Source organism: Oncorhynchus tshawytscha, linkage group LG05 (genome assembly GCF_018296145.1).
Source record: "Oncorhynchus tshawytscha isolate Ot180627B linkage group LG05, Otsh_v2.0, whole genome shotgun sequence".
Taxonomy (NCBI): domain Eukaryota; kingdom Metazoa; phylum Chordata; class Actinopteri; order Salmoniformes; family Salmonidae; genus Oncorhynchus; species Oncorhynchus tshawytscha.
The window spans coordinates 81,210,550-81,233,566 of NC_056433.1; the positions used below are offsets into that span (position 1 = coordinate 81,210,550).

The 23,017-nt window shown below is 42.6% G+C and overlaps 1 protein-coding gene across 4 annotated transcripts in view; it reads left to right on the forward strand.

Moving 5' to 3' along the window:
• The window catches only part of LOC112236159 (receptor-type tyrosine-protein phosphatase C), a 42,669-nt gene extending 24,417 nt beyond the window's left edge, over window positions 1-18,252 (forward strand). For all 4 annotated transcript variants that reach the window (XM_042322486.1, XM_024404736.2, XM_042322487.1 and 1 more), the window contains 2 exons: window positions 17,460-17,541; window positions 17,723-18,252. In XM_042322486.1, the coding sequence (XP_042178420.1) occupies window positions 17,460-17,541; window positions 17,723-17,746 (106 nt within the window). In that variant the 3' untranslated portion in view covers window positions 17,747-18,252. The remainder of the gene's footprint in view (window positions 1-17,459; window positions 17,542-17,722) is intronic.
• Window positions 18,253-23,017: the final 4,765 nt, after the last annotated feature.

The following is a 23,017-nucleotide window of genomic DNA, read 5'->3' on the forward strand; positions in this document are numbered from 1 at the left end:
GGGTTCTTCAAAGGATACTGCCATAGGGACCGCCAAATGGTGTACCAGTTAACTTAAGCCTACTCTGTTATAGCCAATGGTTTTTGGTTTGGAAGTCTGCAGGACCTGAAAGGATGGAGTAGATGAATCACTTAGAAAATGAAGTATTTTACTAATTTACTATTTTACAGATAATGTGATAAGGTTTAAAAATGTGTAGTTCTTACAATAGACATACATTTATTTACATTAGCATAGAAGACCATAATTTTTTTAAATTGTTGAAATTAAGCATAAATTATACATTAATGTTCAGAATGGATGAAATAAATCATAACTTACGTTCAGAAAGGGCACGGTGTGCTTTAGGACCATGCGAACGCCTTCGAGCGGGCAGGTAGGCTGTTCTAAAACCAAAGTTGCGCCACTGTAAAGAACTACCTTTTTCTTGGTCTATCAATTCTTTATATTTAAAAAAATAAATAAAGTAGTCATATTACAGTCAACATAGATAACCCCTATGTCAAAGAGAAGAGGGTACCAACACATACACTAATTCTCTGTAGCCTGGTGTTTGTTTTTAGAGAAAAAAAATGTCCAATTCATTTCAGGAAATTGTATATGTTATAGCTTGACGTCAAACCATATGGTGCTGTACAGTAGGAATGGTGGAGGTGAAAACTACACGTCTGTTTTTCCACCAGAAATTACTATAAGGGATTTCAAATGGCTTCTGATGTTATTATGCCTATATTTATATGTTAGTGTATTATTGCAGAAATAAATACATTTACATTTTATTTCTGTGTAATTTTGTAATCAATCAGGGTGTAATCCAGACTTTAAACATGTTTTTATTGATTGATTGATTTCTCTTAAAACTATTGCACAGAGCTCTGGTGTTATATTCTTGAATAATATATTAATAGCATGCATTATAATAATACATAATACATAATCAGCACAGTAATTACATATTTGAATTGCTCAACAAACTACATTTAAAAAATTGGATTTAACTAGGCATGGCAGTTAAGAACAAATTCTTATTTACAATGACGGCCTACCCCGTCCAAACCCCGATGACTCTGGGCCAATTGTGCGCCTCCCTATGGGACTCCCAATCACGGCCGGATGTGATGCAGCCTGGATTCAAACCAGGTACTGCAGTGACTCCTCTTGCACTGAGATGCAGTGTCTTAGACCACTGCGGCAATCGGGAGCAGTGGTCTAATATAATATAAAATATAACTGTATAAATACATTGATCCTTTAGATAGTGGTCAATTATTATAAATATAATAAAATTCCACCTTTCCAAATGATTTCCTATTATTCTATGTATAACACCAGTATTAACATTCAAAAGAGAAAGAAGAAACAGTAGATCGATATGGGAAGGATATTTTCCCCTTTTAAGTAGGGTGAGTATGGGCACTTTCTGAAAACATGCTTTCCAGAACACCTTCCAGAATCGTCCCATTGTCTTAACTCCCAACTTGATTACATTCTAAATAGCTTCAGAACTCTACTACACTAAACACTAAATAAACACAGGATCAATGACTTTTCTTCAAACACAAATTGTCCTGAGACCAAAGTGGGACACTTAATTATTTCTTGTTGAAGAAGGACAGGATAGTTTACTATAATAGAACAAAATAAGTATTTTTCTAATCTTGCGGCTGGCATAATATGGGCATGTTATATTTTGAAATGTTCATGACAATTGATTATTGATCTGATAGTAAAACACGTCACAAAACCTCTTTAAACTGGCATAATATGGGCATTTTATAGTATGCAGTAGTCATCACTCTGGATTAATGATCTACTAATGGTACACATCACAAAATATATTTATAAATACATTTTGTGTGTGGAAAACGTGAGTTATATGCCCTCAAAGTCCCCTGTAATATGCCTCTGCTGCCTCACACAACTTGTGATATCAGAGTCATTTTTTAATATGGCACAGAAATTAAATAAACAATTTGGTATAATTTCTATTGTGGAAGATTGAATAAATATGCTTCCATCTGTTTGCTTGGAATGATTTGTAGCTATCACCTTTATCTGAGCATGAGAGTGCCTACTGTTCCCTCCGGGAAAACACGCAATACTCTAAAATGTTGTGTATTCATGCACCTGAATTCAGTAGCAGACTGAAGTTCAAATGGCTTTACTGCGTTTTGCCAGTGTCGGCTCACTTGACCTCAGTATTTTACAGGTGAATCCTGCATGTTAACGTTTATTGACAATGGATAATGCACCTGAAGTGAAACAAGCCTTATTGATCAACATTTAAGCCACAGGGGATCTTTCAAAGATATTATGCAGACTGTAAATTTATTTATTTTTATTTATTTTATTTATTTAACCAGGTAGGCCAGTTGAGAACAAGTTCTCATTTGCAACTGCGACCTGGCCAAGATAAAGCATAGCAGTGTGAGCAGACAACACAGAGTTACACATGGAATAAACAATTAACAAGTCAATAACACAGTAGAAAACAAAGGGGGGAGTCTATATACAATGTGTGCAAAAGGCATGAGGAGGTAGGCGAATAATTACAATTATGCAGATTAACACTGGAGTGATAAATGATCAGATGGTCATGTACAGGTAGAGATATTGGTGTGCAAAAGAGCAAGTAAATAAATAAAAACAGTATGGGGATGAGGTAGGTGAAAATGGGTGGGCTATTTACCAATAGACTATGTACAGCAGCAGCGATCGGTTAGCTGCTCAGATAGCTGATGTTTGAAGTTGGTGAGGGAGATAAAAGTCTCCAACTTCAGCGATTTTTGCAATTCGTTCCAGTCACAGGCAGCAGAGTACTGGAACGAAAGGCGGCCAAATGAGGTGTTGGCTTTAGGGATGATCAGTGAGATACACCTGCTGGAGCGCGTGCTACGGATGGGTGTTGCCATCGTGACCAGTGAACTGAGATAAGGCGGAGCTTTACCTAGCATGGACTTGTAGATGACCTGGAGCCAGTGGGTCTGGCGACGAATATGTAACGAGGGCCAGCCGACTAGAGCATACAGGTCGCAGTGGTGGGTGGTATAAGGTGCTTTAGTGACAAAACGGATGGCACTGTGATAGACTGCATCCAGTTTGCTGAGTAGAGTGTTGGAAGCCATTTTGTAGATGACATCGCCGAAGTCGAGGATCGGAAGGATAGTCAGTTTTACTAGGGTAAGCTTGGCGGCGTGAGTGAAGGAGGCTTTGTTGCGGAATAGAAAGCCGACTCTTGATTTGATTTTCGATTGGAGATGTTTGATATGAGTCTGGAAGGAGAGTTTGCAGTCTAGCCAGACACCTAGGTACTTATAGATGTCCACATATTCAAGGTCGGAACCATCCAGGGTGGTGATGCTAGTCGGCCATGCGGGTGCAGGCAGCGATCGGTTGAAAAGCATGCATTTGGTTTTACTAGCGTTTAAGAGCAGTTGGAGGCCACGGAAGGAGTGTTGTATGGCATTGAAGCTTGTTTGGAGGTTAGATAGCACAGTGTCCAATGACGGGCCGAAAGTATATAGAATGGTGTCGTCTGCGTAGAGGTGGATCAGGGAATCGCCCGCAGCAAGAGCAACATCATTGATATATACAGAGAAAAGAGTCGGCCCGAGAATTGAACCCTGTGGCACCCCCATAGAGACTGCCAGAGGACTGGACAGCATGCCCTCCGATTTGACACACTGAACTCTGTCTGCAAAGTAATTGGTGAACCAGGCAAGGCAGTCATCCGAAAAACCGAGGCTACTGAGTCTGCCGATAAGAATATGGTGATTGACAGAGTCGAAAGCCTTGGCAAGGTCAATGAAGACGGCTGCACAGTACTGTCTTTTATCGATGGCGGTTATGATATCGTTTATTACCTTGAGTGTTGCTGAGGTGCACCCGTGACCGGCTTGGAAACCAGATTGCACAGCGGAGAAGGTACGGTGGGATTCAAGATGGTCAGTGACCTGTTTGTTGACTTGGCTTTCGAAGACCTTAGATAGGCAGGGCAGGATGGATATAGGTCTGTAACAGTTTGGGTCCAGGGTGTCTCCCCCTTTGAAGAGGGGGATGACTGTGGCAGCTTTCCAATCCTTGGGGATCTCAGACGATATGAAAGAGAGGTTGAACAGGCTGGTAATAGGGGTTGCGACAATGGCGGCGGAAAGTTTCAGAAATAGGGGGTCCAGATTGTCAAGCCCAGCTGATTTGTACGGGTCCAGGTTTTGCAGCTCTTTCAGAACATCTGCTATCTGGATTTGGGTAAAGGAGAACCTGGAGAGGCTTGGGCGAGGAGCTGCCGGGGGCAGAGCTGTTGGCCGAGGTTGGAGTAGCCAGGCGGAAGGCATGGCCAACCGTTGAGAAATGCTTATTGAAGTTTTCGATAATCATGGATTTATCGGTGGTGACCGTGTTACCTAGCCTCAGTGCAGTGGGCAGCTGGGAGGAGGTGCTCTTGTTCTCCATGGACTTCACAGTGTCCCAGAACTTTTTGGAGTTGGAGCTACAGGATGCAAACTTCTGCCTGAAGAAGCTGGCCTTAGCTTTCCTGACTGACTGCGTGTATTGGTTCCGGACTTCCCTGAACAGTTGCATATCACGGGGACTATTCGATGCTATTGCAGTCCGCCACAGGATGTTTTTGTGCTGGTCGAGGGCAGTCAGGTCTGGGGTGAACCAAGGACTGTATCTGTTCTTAGTTCTGCATTTTTTGAACGGAGCATGCTTATCTAAAATGGTGAGGAAGTTACTTTTAAAGAATGACCAGGCATCCTCAACTGACGGGATGAGGTCAATGTCCTTCCAGGATACCCGGGCCAGGTCGATTAGAAAGGCCTGCTCACAGAAGTGTTTTAGGGAGCGTTTGACAGTGATGAGGGGTGGTCGTTTGACTGCGGCTCCGTAGCGGATACAGGCAATGAGGCAGTGATCGCTGAGATCCTGGTTGAAGACAGCGGAGGTGTATTTGGAGGGCCAGTTGGTCAGGATGACGTCTATGAGGGTGCCCTTGTTTACAGAGTTAGGGTTGTACCTGGTGGGTTCCTTGATGATTTGTGTGAGATTGAGGGCATCTAGCTTAGATTGTAGGACTGGCGGGGTGTTAAGCATATCCCAGTTTAGGTCACCTAACAGAACAAACTCTGAGGCTAGATGGGGGGCGATCGATTCACAAATGGTGTCCAGGGCACAGCTGGGAGCTGAGGGGGGTCGGTAGCAGGAGGCAACAGTGAGAGACTTATTTCTGGAGAGAGTAATTTTCAAAATTAGTAGTTCGAACTGTTTGGGTATGGACCTGGAAAGTATGACATTACTTTGCAGGCTATCTCTGCAGTAGACTGCAACTCCTCCCCCTTTGGCAGTTCTATCTTGACGGAAGATATTATAGTTGGGTATGGAAATCTCTGAATTTTTGGTGGCCTTCCTGAGCCAGGATTCAGACACAGCAAGGACATCAGGGTTACCAGAGTGTGCTAGAGCAGTGAGTAAAACAAACTTAGGGAGGAGGCTTCTGATGTTGACATGCATGAGACCAAGGCTTAAATAATAAACTTATATTCGGTCAACTATGTTCCCGACATGATTATGAGCCGTTCTCCCCTCTGCAGCCTCCTGTGATTTCCACGTACATTTGGCTATATAAAATAAGCCCTCAAAAGGCATTAACTCCCAGATTTGACGCTTCTAGACCTAAAAGGAGGACACTAAGACCGACATATGTCTTTCAGTAAGAGGACTCATCAGAATTCTATAGCTCTAGACCAGTAGAGGGAGGAGAGACCATAATATCAGATAAAGTGTAGATAATTGGCTAATATATACTGTTGACAGCTGACAATATAAAGGAAACACCAACATAAAGTGTTTTAATAGGGTGTTGGGCCACAAGCTACCAGAACAGCTTCAATCCACCTTGGCATAGATTCTACAATTGTCTGGAACTCTATTGGAGGGATGCAACACAATTCTTCCATGAGAAATTCCATCGTTTGGTGTTTTGTTGATGGTGGTGTAAAACGCTGTCTAGGCACCACTCCAGAATCTCCCATAAGTGTTCTTGGCCCCTCTTTCAAAGTCTCTGAGATCTCTTCTTCTAGCCATGGTAGACAATATAATGGCCAACTGGACTTATTTATACATGACCCTAAGCATGATGGGATGTTAATTGCTTAATTAATATTATTTTTAAATATAAAAATAGACCTGGGTAGGATTTGGTGATTACACCGTTTCAACTTCTAAGGTATTCTGTTTGCCTAGTATTGTTTTGTGTTGTCTGAGGACAATCTGCAGGGTTCAATTAGCTGAAATTGTCTACATTTTGAAAGAACTTTACCAGCATGTCCTTATATATCATCTTAGTGTGATGTTTTAGTCCTTTCCTATAGAAATCATAATTCTAACTGTTCGCATTGGGATCTAGATTTGAAAGGTTGAAGTTGTCAGCTTTGCATTGGTATGTTTAAAATAGACTCTATTATAAAACTATATTGGGCCCATTGACAGGTCCATCCTTCATGGCTGAACTGTTGCAGCTCTCACTTATGAAAAATAGAAAGGTTGTCGATTAGGGGGTGCCAACAAAACCTGGTAATGCAATTTATGTTTGCTGATCTCACCAAAGAGCTTTTACAACCGAGCTCCATCCTCTACATGTGACCGCTATGTCTTACAGATAAGTAAAGGGTTATCTAAGGAAAAGCAATTCATGTGCCATTTGCACAGATTTCAGCAAAACAGCTTGGGGTTCTATTGGGTACCTGTTTGGGGTTCTATTGGGTACTTGTTTGGGGTTCTATTGGGCACCTGTTTGGGGTTCTATTGGGTACTTGTTTGGGGTTCTATTGGGCACATGTTTGGGGTTCTATTGGGCACCTGTTTGGGGTTCTATCGGGTACCTGTTTGGGGTTCTTTTGGGTACCTGTTTGGGGTTGTTTTGGGTACTTTGGGGTTCTTATGGATATTTTGGGAAACATTTGGGTTGTTTTGGGTGATAGTAAGACCCTGCAGTAATTCCTAATTGTGGCCATCATGTAGTGGTCTGGGTGAAGCTGGTGCAGCTACACCCAGACCAGATACACCCAGTCAATGGGACCAATATAGTCAGGCGCAGGACAGCACAGATGAGTAACACAAGTAACTTTACTCAAATATTCCAATAACATGTCGTAAGAGCTGTGGACAGGCTGTGTGAACCCAACGGGCAGGCTGTGTGAACCCAACGGGCAGGCTGTGTGAACCCAACGGGCTGGCTGTGTGAACCCAACTGGCACACTACGTAATTTGGACTTCTTATTCTGAGTATATTCTGGTCGCAACGTCATACGATCAAAAATATGACCAGTTTAAGACGTATTTTTTGAGACGTCTTTATTATGACCAAAATATGACAATTCTATGACATCATTTGCCTAACATCTTCCAAACGGACTCATTCCAGACATCATTACAAGTCTCATGGCAGTCGTTATATAAAATAAATATTTAAATATTTAATCTTCTCAGGTACACTCTATCTGTGCAGAGCACATGTCCCATTGTGCTCGAAAAAATGTCCCGTTGTTGGACAGTACCAGTAAAATGTTTGGACACGCCTACTCATTCCAGGGCTTTACTTTATGTTTCACTATTTTCTACACTGTGGAATAATAGTGGAGACATCAAAACTATGAAATATCAAATCAAATATTATTAGTCACATGCACCGAATACCACAGTTTGAGAGCTTACAGTGAAATACTTAGTTACGAGCCCTTAACCTAACGAGCCCCTAACCGACAGAGCAGTTTAAAAAAATATGGATAAGAATAAGAGATAAAACTAACAAGAAATTAAAGAGCAGCAAGATAACAATATATACAGGGGGGTACCGGTACAGAATCAATGTGCGGGGGCACCGGTTAGTTGAGGTAGTATGTACATGTAGGTAGAGTTAATTAAAGTGACTATGCATAGATGAAACCAGAGAGTGGCAGTGATGTGGAGAGGGGAGGGGGGCAATGCGAATTGTCTGGGTAGACTTTTGACTAGATGTTCAGGAGTCTTATGGCTTGGGGTAGAAGCTGTTGAGAAGCCTCTTGGACCTAGACTTGGCACACCGGTACCGCTTGCCATATGGTAGCAGAGAGAACAGTCTATGACTAGGGTGGCTGGAGTCGTTGACAATTTTTAGGGCGTTCCTCTGACACCGGCTGGTATAGAGGTCCTGGATGGCAGGAAGCTTGGCCCCAGTGATGTACTGGGCCGTTTGCACTACCCTCTGTAGTGCCCTGCGGTCAGAGGCCGAGCAGTTACCATACCAGACAGTGATGCAAACAGTCAGGATGCTCTTGATGGTGCAACTATAGAACCTTTTGAGGATCTGAGAACCCATGCCAAATCTTTTCAGTCTCCTGATGGGGAATAGGTTTTGTCGTGCCCGCTTCACGACTGTCATGGTGTGCTTGGACCATGTTAATTTGTTGGTGATGTGGACACCAAGGAACTTGAAGCTCTCAACCTGCGCCACTGCAGCCCCGTTGATGAGATTGGGGGCGTGCTCAGTCCTCTTTTTCCTGTAGTCCACAATCATCTCCTTTGTCTTGATCACGTTGAGGGAGACGTTGTTGTCCTGGCACGACACGGCCAGGTCTCTGACCTCCTCCCTATAGGCTGTCTCATTGTTGTCGGTGCAAACATAATGATGGTGTTGGAGTCGTGCCTGGCCGTGCAGTCATGTGTGAACAGGGAGTAAAGGAGGTGACTGAGCACGTACCCCTGAGGGGCACCTGTGTTGAGGATTAGCGTTGCGGATGTCTTTTGCTTATTGATGAGCTTTGAGGGCACTATGGTGTTGAACGCTGAGCTGTAGTCAATGAATAGCATTCTCACATAGGTGATCCTTTTGTCCAGGTGGGATAGGGCAGTGTGGAGTGCAATAGAGACTGCATCATCTGTGGATCTTTTGGGGTGGTATGCAAATTGGAGTGGGTCTAGGGTTTCTGTGATGATGGTGTTGATGTGAGCCATGACCAGCATTTCAAAGCACTTCATGGCTACAGATGTGAGTGCTACGGGTTGGTAGTCATTTAGGCAGGTTCCCTTAGTGTTCTTGGGCCCACTATGGTGTTCTGCTTAAAACATGTTGGTATTACAGACTCGGACAGGGAGAGGTTGAAAATGTCAGTGAAGACACTTGCTAGTTGGTCATTGCATGCTCGCAGTACACGTCCTGGTAATCCGTCTGGCCCTGCGGCCTTGTGAATGTTGACCTAAGGTCTTACTCACATTGGCTGCGGAGAGCGTGATCACACAGTCTTCCAGAACAGCTGGTGCTCTCATGCATGTTTCAGTGTTATTTGCCTCGAAGCGAGCATAGAAGTAGTTTAGCTCGTCTGATAGGCTTGTGTCACTGGGCAGCTCTCGGCTGTGCTTCCCTTTGTAGTCTGTAATGGTTTGCAGGCCCTGCCACATCCAACGAGTGTCAGAGCCGGTGTAGTAAGACTCGATCTTAGTCCTGTATTGACGCTTTGCCTGTTTGATGGTTCGTCGGAGGGCATAGCGGGATTTCTTATAAGCTTCCGGGTTAGAGTCCCTCTCCTTGAAAGCGTCAGCTCTAGCCTTTAGCTAGGAAGAAAAGAAGAAAAAACGTTGATTTCACTTCATTTTTACATTCAGTCATAAAATGCACATGTTTAACTTCATAAAAAAACAAGTTCACATAAAACAAATGACCCTATTAAGTGCCAAATAAAGTAACATTTCATCTTAAATCAGCCATAAATCCATTATAGGAATCCCGGAACATATTCCAGTCTGTGATAGCAAAACAGTCGTGTAGCTTAGCATTTGCTTCATCTGACCACTTTTTTATTGATCTAGTCACTGGTTCTCCCTGCTTTAACTTTTTGCTTGTAAGCAGGAATCAAGAGGATTGAATTATGATCAGATTTGCCAAATGGAGGACGAGGGAGAGCTTCACATACGGAATCATGTAGTAAACAAATTAAATGTATTTTATATTTTTCAAAGTAGCCACCCTTTGCCTTGATGACAGCTTTGCACACTCTTGGCATTCTCTCAACCAGCTTCACCTAGATTGTGCTCTGCACATCCCAGAAACATTACAACTTTCCTGCAGAGAGCAAGAGATGTCAACCTGAAGCTGAACAAAAATAAACCACAGAGGGCCTTCGCCCTGACCCAGAGAAAATAACAGCCATTCAGAACATGGGTACATCGACCGACGTCAGTTGAGACTATCAAACAGTTAGTCACACAACACCCAATGCTCAAATACTACGACCTGAATGATGAAGTCACACCGCAGTGTGATGCCAGTGAGACAGGTTTGGGCGCAGCCCTTCTACAGAAAGAACAACCTGTTGCCTTTGCCTCCAGAACATTGACTCAGACAGAATAAAGTTATGCACAGATTAAGAAAGAATTTCTCTCCGTTGTTTTGCATGTGACAAGTTTGACCAGATTCTGCATGGCAGAGAGTTCATCACAATACACAGAAACTATCTTTGTAACGTGTACGCTGGGAGTGAGGAAGAAACACAAAAAAGCATACAGACATGAAACAGAGTCAATAATGCCTGAGGAAATAACCAAGGGGAGTGACAGATATAGGGGAGGTAATCAGGAAGGTCATGGAGTCCAGGTGATGGTCATGAGGCGCAGGTGCGCGTAACGATGGTGGACGGCACTTATCATGTCAACATTTCAACTAAGACAATGGAGTCAATCAAAGCACACTGTCCCCAGGACCCACTGTTTCAGGCTCTGTACACACAATTCAAAAACGGTTGGCCTGGAACCAAACAGGCTGTGAGTCACACACTGAAAGATTTCTGGATGTACAAAGAGGAGCTCACCACAGAAAATGGACTGATATTTAAAGGAAACAGCGTCTTCAAACCTGACATGTTACACACTGACTTTCTACACAAAATACACTTTGGCCACTCAGATATAGAGGCTTGTCTCAGAAAGGCACGTGATGCTGTTTTCTGGCCAAGGATTACGGAGGGCATAAAGATCTTTAACAGCAAATGTGCAACCTGCAACTCCATCCAGAAGAGACAACACAAGGAGACACTCATCCCCCACCAAATCCCTCCCCTCCCATGGCCCAAGCTCAAGATTACGCTGAAATTAAAAATATATATTTTTTAAAAGATCGGGATGGACTCACTCACAGTCAATAAAAGCAACTACTTTATCATGGTCGATTATTACTCTGACTACTGGGAGTTCGACGGACTGACTGACACCACATCAGACACCATCATTGAATTCTGTTAAAAGCAGTTCAGCAGACATGGCGTTACCCACACTGTTGTTTCTGATAATTCCCCCCCCCCTTCCTCTCCGGAATGGACTTTCAAAACTGTGCTGATGACTTTAAACATGTGACATCATCACCGTTTCACAGCCGAGGCAATGGCAAAGTGAAATCAGCAGTGAAAATGTCCAAAATGCTCTTAAAAAAAGGCTGCGATGGGATGGTGAAGACCCATAGAAAGCAGTGTTAGCATGGAGGAATAGTTCCAACAGAGGAACTTAACAGTTCTCCGGTACAGCGACTCATGTCCAGACGAACACACACACGATCCTACCCACCATGAACAAAACTGCTCAAACCCCAAGTGCTACAAAATGTAATTCTGAGAAAACAAGCCCAAGGGCTGACAGCAAAACACCACATGCCTGTGACATGCCCCAAATCCTCCAAGGACAAACAGTAAGAGTTATTCTCCACTCCAACAACTCAGTCAGCACTTGGACGCCGGGCATAATATGCACTGATCAACTCAGTGACCGGTCATATGAAGTACTAGCGAATGGTAGAAAAATACAGCAGAAACAGAAACCGACGGACTGAACAACGACGGACTGTTGGTTATTGTTAATGAGTGCAGAATTGATTCCGTTTCAAAATAGTTTCGTAAAATACTTTACTCTTCGAATTGTTCAGATTGTGCTGCTTTCCCCTTTGTTAGTAAAACTTTCTCAACAAGTCTGTGACCACAGTCGCAGGAAATGTTATTTTTGAGGTGCCATGTTTGGTTTGAGCACATGTACCCAAAAACCTCTGTGCATGGCCCTGAATCTTCTCATCAAGCTTTTCAGCTGAAAAATCTGGAACAATCATGCATTTTGTGATAAAAGCGCTACATTATGCACAGAGAGATTCCTGTCAAATCTTGACATTTTAGTAGAAACTCTGATCCAGAGCAGTTAGTGTTGAGTGTTTTGCTCAAGAGCACATCAACAGATTTTTCACATAGTCTGTTCTGGGATTCAAACCATCAACCTTTGGTTACTGGCCCAACGCTCTTAACCGCTAGGCTACCTACCCACCTGAAAAGATTCAGATATAGAGCCACTCCAGATTTGGATCCTGGGGGGGTGTGGCAGCCATTTTTCAAAATAGCCACCAACGGTTGGCCTACCATTATCTTCCAATTCAGAAGAGAGGTACAATTTGGAACAGAGGTAGGTTTATGGACAACCCAGGGGCGTGGTGGTCATCTTTTGAAATGGCCACAGACAGTAATACAATTACAGTTGACCTATTTTGAGATGAACACACCAAATGTGACACAGAAGTAAATGTAGGTACCCTGAAAAGATTTAGATATGGAACCCCCACAGCTTTGGCCCCCGGGGGCCGTGTCAGCCATTTTACTAAAAGGCTGCAGACTGTACCACTATTTTACAAATCTTTAATCTACAAAAGGTAATTGCCTTTTAAAATGAATACACTTCTTGCCCATATTTCTGGCTCTGGATCTCCTGAAAACCAAAAGGTTTGACAGTAACACAGGATATTACAATTATAGGGGGAAACATTCATTTAGGCCAAACATTTTATTTATTTATTATAATTCTTTTAGGATAAGTGTAGCAGAGGTGAGTTAAAATGTTCTAGTGATGAAGTAGCCCTGCCTGCAACTTACAACCACCCTTGGCCATAATGACTGGGGTTCACATCCTACCAGTAACATGAGCATGTAAACAAATGGCTGCGAAAGCTACTTTGCAATGGAAAATATCACAGCCATTAAGTTGGAATAGTTCACAATTGCTGTGGACAATTATCTTAAGCTGTGTTTGTCAGAACTGTGCGTGGCACAAAATTTCATGGTGTAACGAGTGCACCGAGAGTCAGGAAGCAAGTACAGGGAGTGAGTGTTTTAATAAATGAATAAACACGAAACACAGACAGCGCACTGACATGAAACAGAGTCAATAACACCTGAGGAAAGAACCAAGGGGAGGGACAGATAGAGGGGAGATAATCAAGGAGGTGATGGAGTCCTGGTGATTGTCATGAGGCACAGGTGTGCTTGACGATGGTGACGGGTGTGCGGGATATTGAGCAGCCTGGTGACCTAGAGGCCGGAGAGGGAGTATAAGTGACACATGAACAAAGTATGACACACTAGTTTTTCTCATTTCAGCTGAATATGTTCTGCAAATTAAAGGCCATGTAGTATATATATCCAACTCAGTGGCTTTTTGGTTCGAGTGTGTGCCCTGAGAGTGGAAGGTTCTTATTTTGATTCCCAGCCAAGCCGTACTTAAGACAGTAAAAATGAGACCGTCTCTGCTTGGAGCCACCACAGCATTAAGCACCTGGAGTGGGGCAAGGCCCTGTGACAGACTAGTGTTTTGTCCACTTGTAGAATCAAACTGTCCACTATGGCAGTTAAGCTCCTATGAGGTGTTCCATCACTTCCTGCACTCTAAGGGACCTCCAACCTCATCATTCAAAATAATAATAATTGGGTTAGTGCTTCCAAACACAGCAACAGACAATATACACCCTTTGAAGAGTGTTATCATAAGGAGAAGGTACAGCATTAAAAGCCCTGGAACTAACCAGCTAATGTACTAGTGGCTTGGACCTGACCTCCTTTATTCAAGTGTATGGTCTGCCATGCTCCACAGGGGCTGAAGCTGTGTTGGCTCCATATCCAAATAGTTTCAAGGTCCCATGAATCTACATTTGTGCCAAAAATGCAAAAAAAAAAACATTTTATTTTTTCCTCAGCTGCCCCACTATTCAATTACATGGAATTCAAAGGGCTTTATTGGTGTGGAAAACATATGTTTACATTGCCAGAGCAAATTGAATAGACAATAATGAGCAAATAGTTAAAATATGAAAGGGAGAATAAATAAACAGATAAGTATAGTGTAACGGCAGATTTCCTCTTCTTCTGAAGAGGAGTAAGGATCGGACCAAGATGCGGCGTGGTACGTGTTCATATCGTTTATTTTAAAAACAGAAACTGAACACTAATGAAATACAAGAAACGAATACGTGAAAATACCAGACCGAAACAGTACCGACAAACACACACACGGAAACCAACCAACAGTGGAACCCAGGCTACCTAAGTACGATTCTCAATCAGAGACAACTAACGACACCTGCCTCTGATTGAGAACCATACTAGGCCGAAACAGAAACCTAAACATAGAAACACAAAACATAGACTGCCCACCCCAACTCACGCCCTGAACATACTAAATAAAGACAAAACAGACTGCCCACCCCAACTCACGCCCTGAACATACTAAATAAAGACAAAACATAGACTGCCCACCCCAACTCACGCCCTGAACATACTAAATAAAGACAAAACATAGACTGCCCACCCCAACTCACGCCCTGACCATACTAAAACAAACATAGACGGCCCACCCCAACTCACGCCCTGAACATACTAAATAAAGACAAAACATAGACTGCCCACCCCAACTCACGCCCTGACCATACTAAATAAAGACTAAACGTAGACTGCCCACCCCAACTCACGCCCTGACCATACTAAATAAAGACAAAACATAGACTGCCCACCCCAACTCACGCCCTGACCATACTAAATAAAGACAAAACAAAGGGAAATAAAGGTCAGAACGTGAACATTGTATTTACAATGTTGTTTGTGTTGCACTGGTTACCCTTTTCTCACGGCAACAACGGCCACTATCTCACACGATAACTTGATGACCAGCACGTTTGGCCTGAGAGAAGGGTTTCCACTAGTTTTCATTATGCTAGATCGATCCACCATCGCTGTTTCCCAAAAAGTGACCTCATCACAGAGCTCTACGCTGACATGTTTTACAAGGAGCACAATGTTGTCCTAAATACATTTAGGAGCACAATGTTGTCCTAAATACATTTAGGAGCACAATGAAAATATTTGAGGAAGAGTGATTTTATCATAATAAATGACAAACACTTGTTGAATAAAACGGTTTATTTGTTAACTGTTAGTCATTTCTTATCATAAAAACACTTGTTGAATAAAACGGTTTATTTGTTAACCGTTAGTCATTTCTTATCATAAAAACACTTGTTAAATAAAAACTCTCAAATACTCTGGTGGGACTCGCACTCACACGTCTGTCTGTGAGAGATCAGATTCTCTGACGTGTCTATTCGCTAGCAGTTGAGCAAGCTTAAACTAACATTGAAAAACACTAGTGTGTGAACAGAATCATGTAAATAGCCAAGGAACACAAGTACAGTCACACTTTAGTAGACTTGTGGTTAAGTTAGACCAACTTTTGTGCCTGTGTGCTTGTAAAAATGTTTCTTTCAGCACTTCACTCAGTGGGCACAGCCCCCGCCAAGTACTGTTGCTGCTTGAGGTGGGCTTTATGGGACTCATAGAAGCTTGTGTGATTAGCTACCTCTATGAAACAAAACGGCAGAAAACGAAATACTTTGAAAATAACTATGACAGCAATTTGTTGATGCAAAGCACAACTCACACCTGCTAATACTTGACTTTTTTCAGTTTTTCACATCTATGTTTTTGACACATACAGTATGAGAGTAAATGGTCACACTGTAGAGCCCTGCATCACAAAGATTGGTTAACAGTGAATGCATGGTAGATAAGGATGGGGTTTATTTCAGAAGAAAAAGTTGCCGATAACTGTAAAGATCTCTTCACACATCTAAGTGCAGTACACCATCTCAACATGGCTTCCAGTTACTTCCTTATGCTGTCAGGAGGGCTGTTGCAGGTTGTATGTATTAGCTATCACACAGTTTGACTATATGAAAACAGTGACTGATTACATTTTTTTTATATTCTTCTTTAAGGCTCTGCATCTGTTGTGGCATAATTCGTAAGTTCTCTTATTGGCTGCAGATCAATTGTTAGACTCAAATGGCACTGTTTTGAACATAGACAAACACTGGAGGGCAAAGGTCATTGTGGCCAGCCTCAATGCAGGGCTTTGCATTACATTTTAGCAGTCTATTTAACCTTTATTTAACTAGACAAGTCAGTTAAGAACAAATTCTTATTGACAATGACGGCCTACTTCAGCCAAACCCTAACCCGGACAACGCTGGGCTAATTGTGCACCGCCCTATGGGACTCCCAATCACGGCCGGTTGTGATACAGCATGGAATCGATGCAGTGCCCAAACATTGTTATCCAGAGTGACTTACAGGCACAATTAGGGTTGTGTCTTGCTCAAGGGCACATCAACAGATTTTTCACCTAGTCTGCTTGGGAATTCAAACCAGAGACATTTCGGTTACTGGCCCAATGGTCTTAACTGCTAGGCTACCTGCTATCCATGCATCTCAATCAAGCAGACATCATCTATGGTCAGGGTGTTGATTTCACACCACATCCAGAGGTTTGGAGAAACGTGTGTTCTGCAGTAGTTACAACATTAATGGTACTAATGTTAGCAGTTGATGTTCTTTAGTAACACAGACCCCAATGCAAATCAGGGGGAAGAAAATAGATTTATTAAAATAGTACAAATGTTTGGAAGTAGATGGTCATTCTCCCCTGTCTTCAGTGGTGCTCTCCTGTGATGCTCTCCTGTGATGCTCTCCTGTGATGCTCTCCTGTGATGCTCTCCTGTGATTCTCTCCTGTGATGCTCTCCTGTGATTCTCTCCTGTGATGCTCTCCTGTGATTCTCTCCTGTGATGCTCTCCTGTGATTCTCTCCTGTGATGCTCTCCTGTGATTCTCTCCTGTGATGCTCTCCTGTGATTCTCTCCTGTGATTCTCTCCTGTGATTCTGTCCAGTGATTCTCTCCAGTGATTCTCTCCTGTGATTATCTCCTGTGATTCTCTCCTGTGATTCTCTCCTGTGATTCTCTCCAGTGAACAAAGGAACAGGATGTAGTTTATAACCCAGCCCTGTGGTTGACCAATTAGAATAACTTGCAATAAAACTGGGCCAATGGCCAAACAACAAGTATCCTATTTCAGAGTCAATATATAGACAAATTCCTCCCATGTCTCCGCATTACAGAAAAAACACTATTTCCCTTGATCATTAGTACTGTACTGACCTCTCGTCCTCAGTCTCTGTGTTGTGTATTTATCTCCAAAATATTATTCTACTAATGAAGGGAATTGTGACTGTATTGTTTTGTAAATATTGCATCTTTGATTTAAGTTGTCTTTTCTGTTTAACCCTCTTTTCTTTCAGCACAACATCTGAGACAAAGACAACTGTCATGTTCATCAGTGGAACAGTTCCCTTGCCTCGAGGATTCAGAGGGGTAAAAACTGTAAGTTAGGTTTCCATTTTGAAACTCACTGTATTATCTTTCATGCATGAGCTCTGCTATTTCCACCAAAATGGTGCCCTTGAAGGTGTAATACCTTTGGATTGGTTTGACCAAATCCTAGCCATATTGAACACAAAGGGGTCTTTAAAAAATAATAATAACACAGACTTTTATGTTCAAGGATGCTTGGTACACTCTTAGATGATGCCACTTCTACTGGTTTCCTTGAGGAACGCCTCAGGAACCTGAGAAAGAGACGTCGGGGACCAGAACGGCTCAACTCTACATCTGCAGCCGCTGAAGATATAACAGACAAAGCAGGAATCCTGTATTGACAATGATATTAGGCCACATTTTAGTTTGATGCTTTCCTAGATGGTCTACTGTATTTCAGACATCAGATGCAATTTTGTTGATATACACAACTCACTATATTTAGGGAAAGAGGGATTTCCCAGGTGAAATGTAACTTGATATGACATACTTTTTTGCCAGTGACGACCCGACATTCAGGGCAGATGGAGCAGAGTCCCACCTGTTTGGAGTCACACATTTTTAGCTTAAAAACATAAATAAATATTTGTGTGTGTTTTTTTTGGTGGGGGGGAGGGGCTGTTTTACATGTTATTTTGCCATTAATATGTGTCACATTTCAGTTCGCAAACAATGTAAAGAAAATCATTGAATTAATAAAGCCGCAGACAAACATGGTATCTTTTTTGATTTCTTGAGTAAGGCAGCTCCACAATGCAGGTGTTTCAGCCTAGCTCAGTGCTTTCTGTGGTGTTGGGGCAGCCAGCAGAAAATACGGAGCGTAGGGGTTGGCTATATTCTCTAGTTACACCGTGATTGGCTCAGTGTTATGTCACTCATGGGGACACTAAAGTCACTGCAAAATCTAAGGGTAGAGCTGGAAAATTCAAGCCCCTTGGATGCTGCCAAAGAGTTACATTAGAAGTGCCCGTCCAAGAAGGTTCAGGGTCATTGGCTACAGATACAATGATGTCAAATCATGTTATATGTTCAGTACCTTTGATTGGACGGATCGTGTCAACATTATACTTTCAAAATCTTGGCTAGCAGTCATCATCATGAATTAAGTCAACAATCTGCTAGCAGTCATCATCATGAATTAAGTCAACAATCTGCTAGCAGTCATCATCATGAATTAAGTCAACAATCTGCTAGCAGTCATCATCATGAATTAAGTCAACAATCTGCTAGCAGTCATCATCATGAATTAAGTCAACAATCTGCTAGCAGTCATCATCATGAATTAAGTCAACAATCTGCTAGCAGTCATCATCATGAATTAAGTCAACAATCTGCTAGCAGTCATCATCATGAATTAAGTCAACAATCTGCTAGCAGTCATCATCATGAATTAAGTCAACAATCTGCTAGCAGTCATCATCATGAATTAAGTCAACAATCTGCTAGCAGTCATCATCATGAATTAAGTCAACAATCTGCTAGCAGTCATCATCATGAATTAAGTCAACAATCTGCTAGCAGTCATCATCATGAATTAAGTCAACAATCTGCTAGCAGTCATCATCATGAATTAAGTCAACAATCTGCTAGCAGTCATCATCATGAATTAAGTCAACAATCTGCTAGCAGTCATCATCATGAATTAAGTCAACAATCTGCTAGCAGTCATCATCATGAATTAAGTCAACAATCTGCTAGCAGTCATCATCATGAATTAAGTCAACAATCTGCTAGCAGTCATCATCATGAATTAAGTCAACAATCTGCTAGCAGTCATCATCATGAATTAAGTCAACAATCTGCTAGCAGTCATCATCATGAATTAAGTCAACAATCTGCTAGCAGTCATCATCATGAATTAAGTCAACAATCTGCTAGCAGTCATCATCATGAATTAAGTCAACAATCTGCTAGCAGTCATCATCATGAATTAAGTCAACAATCTGCTAGCAGTCATCATCATGAATTAAGTCAACAATCTGCTGGCAAATCCTTTTCAATCCTTGTCATATGAAGATAAATTATAGATCAAATGTATCGGTGCTCATCGGCCTTTGGACATAAACATTACACAACAAGTTGGAAATCGCTAATTCAACAATGACTGGTTTGGAAAGAATCAGTGGCTAACTGCAAACATTGCAAAGCAACCACTAGCCCGAGTGGGTTCATGGTACCAATTCTGGGTTTAAGGGTCTCTTTTCCAAGCTTAAAATTATAAACATTCAACATTGGCCATGCTGTCAATTCAGCATGATTTCTGCCACGTTCAAAACAACTGTTAACTCGGAACTGGCAAATCTATCTTCAATGAGTTCAAGACAACTGGGAATCTCGGGGAAAAACAAGCTCCGACTGGGAAAATACGTTTTGAACGGTCACACATCTCGGAATTGTAAGTCGGGAACTTGGGCCTCTTTCTAGAGCTATGACCTGAAGATCACTGACGTCATCATGATTCAACCTTGCTTTTTTCCGAGTTCCCAGTTGTCTTGAAAGCACTATAAATCCAGAGAATGACAGACTTTGATGACAAAGTTTGATGAAATAATTTGCCCACAAATGACATAGTTTATACATCTCAATTGTCAGTAGAAACCACATTTATTGAAGCAAGTCAGCCATATCAGCATTGTTTTTTTAAAAGGTAGTAAATGAGGCTAAATGAACTGTTTCGCTGCCAGACAAGGCTCCGCTGATAGCCAGGTAAGGTGTTGGGACTGCTGTTGGGACAGCTTTATGTAGGCCCTAACAGATTGTGGGCACAGTTTGTCACCATTATAGTGCAATGAATGTATTGTTTAGTGTTGTGTTGTGGCTTTGCTGGCATGCATCCTCAACATTTATTTTAGCCTCTGAGTATAGATGTAAAATATTAAGTATGTCTTAAACGGGTAACATTGCTGCTGTGAGATGCATGACATGAGAAATACCGGGAGGTTCTAAACGGGTCATATTTTGGTTGGATTTGAGTTATAAGGATGTCAGAAATAAGCCGTCTAAATCAGGTCGGATTCTGGTTGCATATGAATGTTTTTTAGACGTTTCCTAGAAGGCGTCATACTGAGGATGTGTATGGACACACCTTCAAATTAGTGGATGCGGCTATTTCAGCGACACCCGTTTCTGACAGGTGTATTAAATTGAGCACACAGCCATGCAATCTCTGTAGACTAACAATGGCAGTAGAATGGCCTTACCGAAGAACTCAGTAACTTTAACTTTCATCATGGCACCGTCATAGGATGCCACCTTTCCAACAAGTCAGTTTGTCAAATTTCTGCCCTGCTAGAGCTGCCCTGGTCAACTGTAATTGCTGTTGGGAAGTGGAAACGTCTAGGAGCAACGACGGCTCAGCCACGATGTGGTAGGCCGCACAAACTCACAGAATGTGACCGCTGAGTGCTGACGCGCGTAGTGTATAAAAATCGCCTGTCTTCGGTTGCAACACTCAATACCGAGTTCCAAACCGGAGCAGTGGAAACATTCTCTGGAGTGATGAATCACACCATCTGGGTGAAGGACGAATCTGGGTTTTGCAGATGCCAGGAGAATGTCATCTGCCCCAATTCATAGTGCCAACTGTAAAGTTTGGCGGAGGAGGAATAATGGTCTGGGGCTGTTTTTCATGGTTCGGGCTAGGCCCTTTAGTTCCAGTGAAGGAAAATGTTATTAGGCCTAATCGCCCAACATCAATGTCCAACCTCACTAATGTTCTTGGGCTGAATGGAAGCAATTAGTCTTGTGTGGCTCAGTTGGTAGAGCATGGCGCTTGCAACACCTGGGTTATGGGTTTGAGTCCCATGGGAGACCAGTACGAAAATGTATGCACTAAGAGCGTCTGCTAGAATATAAAAGTCCCTGCAGCAATGTTCCAACATCTAGTGGAAAGCCTTCTCAGAAGAGTGGAAGCTGTTATAGCAGCAATGTTCCAACATCTAGTGGAAAGCCTTCCCAGAAGAGTGGAAGCTGTTATAGCAGCAATGTTCCAACATCTAGTGGAAAGCCTTCCCAGAAGAGTGGAAGCTGTTATAGCAGCAATGTTCCAACATCTAGTGGAAAGCCTTCCCAGAAGAGTGGAAGCTGTTATAGCAGCAATGTTCCAACATCTAGTGGAAAGCCTTCCCAGAAGAGTGTAAGCTGTTATAGCAGCAATGTTCCAACATCTAGTGGAAAGCCTTCCCAGAAAAGTGGAAGCTGTTATAGCAGCAAAGGGGGGACCAACGCCATGTTAATGCCTGTGATTTTGGAATAAGCTGTTCGACAAGCAAGTGTCCACATCATTTTCAAAATCAACCAAAATCTGACCGTCGTCTGGAAAAGACATCATTATGACGAACTGTGCCCGTTGGGAACGCAAAGCTGTTATTATAGGACCAGCATGGTACTGCTGTCTGTAGCTGGTGTCTGTGTGTGTTGCACTTTTTCTCTGAGTTGTAAAAGCAAGCAAAGCAGGAACTGGCTACTCTTTATTTGATTGATGTGGCTGATGAGATAACTGCTGTTTGACTTCACAGAAGAAAAAAATATACATTCAAGTATTGAACCATTGATTCTATTCTTGGATAATGTCATGTAGAAATGTACACAAAGGTAATCATTTTTAATGCGTCACCTGAGGAGGATCAGATGGTGACAGAGTTCTCAGCAGGTCCAGGCAACCAGGGAAGACCAGTCTCATTGTGCTATGGCTATGGCAGTTACAACACTTTATTCTCTCTGTGAATCTATTTTAAGGCAGTTTGATAAACCTCTAAAGTTGATTGCCAAACTGTATCAATGGTTGATAGGCTTTTCTAGATGACACAAAACATGTCAAACTAAAATGTGAAGAAGACCTGGGAGACACTATTTATTTTTATTTTTATTATTTTTATTTTACCCCCTTTTCTCCCCAGTTTCATGGTATCCAATTGTTAGTAGTTACTATCTTGTCTCGTCACTACAACTCCCGTACGGGCTCGGGAGAGACGAAGGTCGAAAGCCATAAGTACTCCGAAACACAACCCAACCAAACCACACTGCTTCTTAAAACAGTGCGCCTCCAACCCGGAAGCCAGCCGTACCAATGTGTCAGAAGAAACATTGTGCACCTGGCGACCTGGTTAGCGTGCACTGCTCCCGGCCCGCCACAGGAGTCGCTAGTGCTCGATGAGACATGTACACAGGGATATCACTACCGGACACACCCTCCCTAACCCAGACGACGCTAGGCCAATTGTGCGTCACCCCGCGGACCTCCCTGTCGCGGCTGGCTGCGACAGAGCCTGGGTGAGAACCCAGAGTCTCTGGTGGCACAGCTGGCGCTGCAGTACAGCGCCCTTAACCACTGTGCCACCCGGAAGGCCTTTTCTAGGGGACCACTGCGCCACCCAGGAGGCCCTGGGAGACACTATTGATGATGATGAATGGATACAGTTGAAGTCAGAAGTTTACATACACCTTAGCCAAATATATTTAAACTCAGTTTTTCACAATTCCT